Source organism: Clupea harengus, chromosome 18 (genome assembly GCF_900700415.2).
Source record: "Clupea harengus chromosome 18, Ch_v2.0.2, whole genome shotgun sequence".
In the NCBI taxonomy this organism is placed as follows: domain Eukaryota; kingdom Metazoa; phylum Chordata; class Actinopteri; order Clupeiformes; family Clupeidae; genus Clupea; species Clupea harengus.
In genome coordinates, this window is record NC_045169.1 from 13,724,106 (window position 1) to 13,729,105 (window position 5,000).

General features: G+C 49.8%; 1 protein-coding gene across 4 annotated transcripts in view; it reads left to right on the forward strand.

The window, feature by feature from the left end:
• pde5ab (phosphodiesterase 5A, cGMP-specific, b) overlaps nt 1-5,000 on the forward strand; it is a 44,616-nt gene that overhangs the window by 20,948 nt on the left and 18,668 nt on the right. For all 4 annotated transcript variants that reach the window (XM_031585146.2, XM_031585147.2, XM_031585144.2 and 1 more), the window contains exons 2-7: nt 1,094-1,392; nt 1,566-1,885; nt 3,058-3,147; nt 3,320-3,391; nt 3,787-3,876; nt 4,310-4,447. In XM_031585146.2, the coding sequence (XP_031441006.1) occupies nt 1,094-1,392; nt 1,566-1,885; nt 3,058-3,147; nt 3,320-3,391; nt 3,787-3,876; nt 4,310-4,447 (1,009 nt within the window). The remainder of the gene's footprint in view (nt 1-1,093; nt 1,393-1,565; nt 1,886-3,057; nt 3,148-3,319; nt 3,392-3,786; nt 3,877-4,309; nt 4,448-5,000) is intronic.

Genomic DNA, 5,000 nt, shown 5'->3' on the forward strand with positions numbered 1-5,000 from the left:
GTGTGTGTGTGTGTGTGCGTGCTGTTTGAGCCGGGAGTGTTGGTGTCAGCCGAGCCGGATGCCATAGAAACACCACAGAGTGACACTTGAGCATCTCTTAAGGCGCTTTGCCATTGCCCCCGTTGCCTTGCTGGTGTGGGGATTTGTGCTTTGTGTGTGTGTGTGTGTGTGTGTGTGTGTGTGTCTGTATCTTTTCTTATGAAAACTCTGTGTGTGTGTGTGTGTTTCTTATGTAAACTCTGTTTTTAATATCGGCCTTGTCCTGCTGCTCCAATGGAGTGCGTTTGAACTGCTGTCCTCAGGTGTGTGTGCGTGTGTGTGTTGTGTCCTGGTCCTGTCGCTCCACTGGAGAGTGTTTGAGTTGCCTTGCTCAGGTGTGTGTGTGTGTGTGTGTGTGTGTGTGTGTGTGTGTGTGTGTGTGTGTGTTATGTTATGTTTCCTGGCCTGTCCGCTCCACTGGAGGGTGTTTGAGTTGCTGTCGTCAGATGAAGCAGTGAAGCAGCCACACACCACACACACTCTCATATGGTCACACACACTCACATACACTCATGTATTCACACACACTCTCTCTCACTATCATACACATTCATAATGTCACACACACGTTTATGCAGCCTCCAACAGACTCTCAAATGGTCTCTAACTCTTACAGTCACACACTCACACACAGTATCATAGTCTCACTCCCACCATCAGTCTCAAACATGCTCTCACACACACACACACACACACACACACAGTCTCACATCCACGCTGATTCAGTTTCGAGTGGGCACACACAAACACACACTCATAGTCACAGACGATCTTGCTGTTCTGGTTGTGTGTGTGTTTGTTGTGTGTTTGTTGAGCTCCTGAACGCCGATTGGCTGTGCGTCACTGAGAACTCATATTCTAGACTCCTCCACCTGATGGCTGCCGTACACACAGCTATGTGGAACGGTGCTGCTTTGTGTGGGTTGGGTTTTGTTAGGAGTGAGTCTGTACATTTACAACAAAATGAATGCCTAGTTGTTTGTGTTTGTGTGTGTGTGTGTGTGTGTGTGCATTCATGTGTGCTTGTACTAAGATGGTAAATGTGTGCTTGCAGGGAGATGGTAAATGCCTGGTTCGCTGAGCGCTGTCACTCTATCCAGCCGTCGTCCAGGGAAGGGTCACGACCTCAGACAGAATTCTGCCCCCTGCTCCCTGACCCTCCGCCCTCCCCAAGCCCCTCCCCCTCCACACCCACGCGGAAGATCTCCGCCTCCGAGTTCGACCGACCACTTCGGCCAATTGTAGTGAAGGACGCAGAGGGGGCGTTCACCTTCCTGAGCGACACTGAGCACGTGCAAATGCCACTCCGCACAGCTCGGCCTGAGGAGGGAGGAGCCGGGGGCACAGGACCAGGTCAGGATACACACACACATACTGTACATACACATACACACACACAGATATGACATGCACACAAACACAGAGAGACAGATATCACATGCGCACACACACACACACAGATGTCACAAGATATCACACACACACCCACATATAATTATTATTGTTGTTGTTGTTGTTGTTGCTAGGAAGCAGTGGCGGGGGCGACCGGTGTGCCCGTCTGCTGGAGCTGGTGCGTGACGTGTCCAGCCACCTGGACGTAACGGCGCTGTGCCACAGCATCTTCCTGCACATCCACGAGCTGATCGAGGCCGACCGCTACTCGCTCTTCCTGGTGGGCGAGGACTCCTCCAACAGGAAGTTCCTGGTGAGCCGACTGTTCGACGTGGCGGAGGGCTCCACGCTGGAACAGGCGTCCAGCAGCTGCATCCGCCTCGACTGGAACAAGGGCATTGTGGGACACGTCGCAGCCACCGGTCAGCCACTCAACATCAGGAACGCCTACGAGGTCAGATACACAAACACAAACACGCACGCACGCACGCTGTGTCATCGGTGGTCAGTGTAGATGAAGATCTCTTAGTGTGACCTGCATTAGTGTGGTGCTAGCAACAGCGCATATGTAAATGAAGGGCTAGCTGGAGTATAGCATTGCTGGGTGGTGTTAGCGTTAGCTATATGTAAATGAAGGGCTAGCTGGAGCATGGTATTGCTAACGAGTTGGATGATTGATGTGGTTATTTATAACTCCACATAATGACTGAGATTAATTGGATCTTCCCCTCAACAAGGCCACAGGGAGATGCAAGCAGTGTAGGGATAGAGAGAGACAGACAGACAAGGGGTGTGTGTGTGTGTGTGTGTGTGTGTGTGTGTGTGTGTGTGTGTGTGTGTGTGTGTGTTTGTGTGTGTGTGTCCTCTGTGGAACACCTGAGTCATATTGATGAATTCTGTTCTTTACCTTTGCGAGCAACTGACACACACACACTTGCATGGGTACACACACACACACACTGTTCTCACCCAGTTGGCACTTGGGCACAGCGGATGGGCCTGTCTCAGGAGAATGTGTGTCTGTGTGTGTGTCCGTGTGTAGGCCACTTGGGCCAGGGGCCATTGGGACCTAGTTAAGTGGAACTGTGTAATCTAATCTCTGGGGCCGATCAGGGTGGATACTCCCTGAGTGTGTGTGTGTGTGTGGTTACTCCCTGAGTGTGTGTGTGTGGGTGTGTGTGTGTGTGAGTGTGTGTGGATACTCCCTTAGTGGACCCCAAATTTGGACCTCTGTGTGTGTAAGTGCGGGTGTATGTATGGGTGTTCAAGTGTGTGTGTGTGTGTGTGTGTGTGTGTGTGTATGCATGTGTCTGTGAGTGTGTGTGTGTGTGTGTGTGTGTGTGTGTATGCGTGTGTCTCTGAGTGTGTGTGTGTGTGTGTGTGGATACTCCCCTGAGTGTCTCCCTACAGCTGGACTTAACTGGATCTCTCTGCTCCTCTTTGCTCGTGTGTGTGTGTGTGTGTGTGTGTGTGTGTGTGTGTGTGTGTGTGTGTGTGTGTGTGTGTGTGTGTGTCTGTGTGTGTGTGTGTGTATAGAAATGTGTGCAAGTCTCCATAGACATTAGTTTTTTGTTATTATTAGTTTTCCACGGAAAGATAACTGTGTGTGTTTGTGTGTGTTTACAGGACTCACGATTCAACGCAGAAGTGGATCAGATCACTGGCTATAAGACCCAGAGTATCCTGTGCATGCCCATAAAGAACCACAGAGATGAGGTGAACACATGCGCACACACACACACAAACACACGTACAAATGCAAAAGTGCACACACAATTAATCGCCAGGAGGGGAAATCGGCTGTGTTTCCCCTGTAGCAGAGGTGCGTGCTGATTGGATCATTTCCTCATAGGCTCATTGTGATTGGCTGATTGTCTGATACCTGCAGGTGGTGGGTGTGGCTCAGGCCATCAATAAGAAGTGTGGAGAGAACAGTGCCTTTACAGAACAGGATGAGAAGGTAACACTCACTCACTCACTCACTCACTCACTCACTCACTCACTCACTCTCTCTCTCTCACACACACACACACTCACACTCACACAGGCACACACACATACACACACACAGGCACACACACTCACACTCACACACACACACACACACACACACACACACACACACACAGATCATTTCTGAAGGGGATGAGAAAAGAAATGGTTGCACAGAGAAAGGTTTTGTGAATGCAAAGAAAAATAGACACATGTGCGAACACATAAATAGACACACACGCACACACACACACACACATACACAAGGATAATTGTGTCTAAATGTGGAACATACCGCAGGGGCTTTTCTAATTACTCTTGTTTCGGTTGGTTCTCATCTGCTGGGATTGGTCTGTTCCACAGGACTTCTCCTCCTATTTGGCCTTTTCAGGGATTGTGCTGCACAACGCACAGCTGTATGAGACGTCACGCCTGGAGAACCGCAGGAACCAGGCAGGTGCACGCACGCACACACACGCACACATGCTAGTGCACACACGCGCACACAAACACACAACCTACTTTCACACACACACACACACACACACACAAACACACAACCTACTTTCACACACACCATGTGCGCACAAACACAACATTGGCTTAGTTCCAAAAAAAACCAAAGAGAGACATGGCAAGAGCCTGGAGATTAACTTTACTGAAGAACTATTGCAATGAACTATTCTATGTTTGTGTGTGCGTGCAAATATGTGTGTGTGTGTGTGTGTGTGTGTGTGTGTGTGTGTGTGTGTGTGTGTGTGTGTGTGTGTGTGTGTGTGTGTGTGTGTGTGTGTGTGTGTGTGTGTGTGTGTGTGTGTGTGTGTGTGTGTGTGTGTGTGTGTGTGTGTGTGTGTGTGTGTGTGTGTGCGTGCGTGCGTGCGTGTAGGTCCTGCTGGACCTGGCCAGTCTGATCTTTGAGGAACAACAGTGTCTGGAGGTGTTACTGAGAAAGATTGCAGCAACCATCCTATCCTTCATGCAGGCCCAGAACTGTACCATCTTCATTGCAGATGCAGAGAACATGGTGAGACACACACGCACGCGCACATGCACATGCACATGCACATGCACACGCACATACACACAGGTTCTTGTCGCTTTGGTCAGGTTCTTGTGCGTTGGTCAGGAGTCTTTATTCTCCGACATGAAAGAGCACACAGACACAGTTTTTAGAATGAATGCGCAGCAGCCTTTTGTGTGTGTGTGTGTGTGTGTGTGTGTGTGTCCTCTTCCTGTCATGATCGTGTTTGTGTGTGTGTGTGTGTGTGTGTCCTCTTCCTGTCATGATCGTGTGTGTGTGTGTGTGTGAGAGAGAGAGAGAGAGAGAGAGAGAGAGAGAGAGAGAGAGAGAGAGAGATGGTCTTTGTGGCTATGCCTGTTTTTGATTGAGATCTCCGGCAATGGAGACAGTGAGAAAGGACCAGTGGGAGAGAGAGAGTGTGTGTGAGCTGACTGATTTGTGTGTGTGTGTGTGTGTGAGAGAGAGAGAGCGAGCGCTGACTACTGTGTGTGTGTGTGTGTGAGCTGCAGATCTGCTGTCTAATGAATATTTCTGACCGGATCAGGCCATGAGGCTG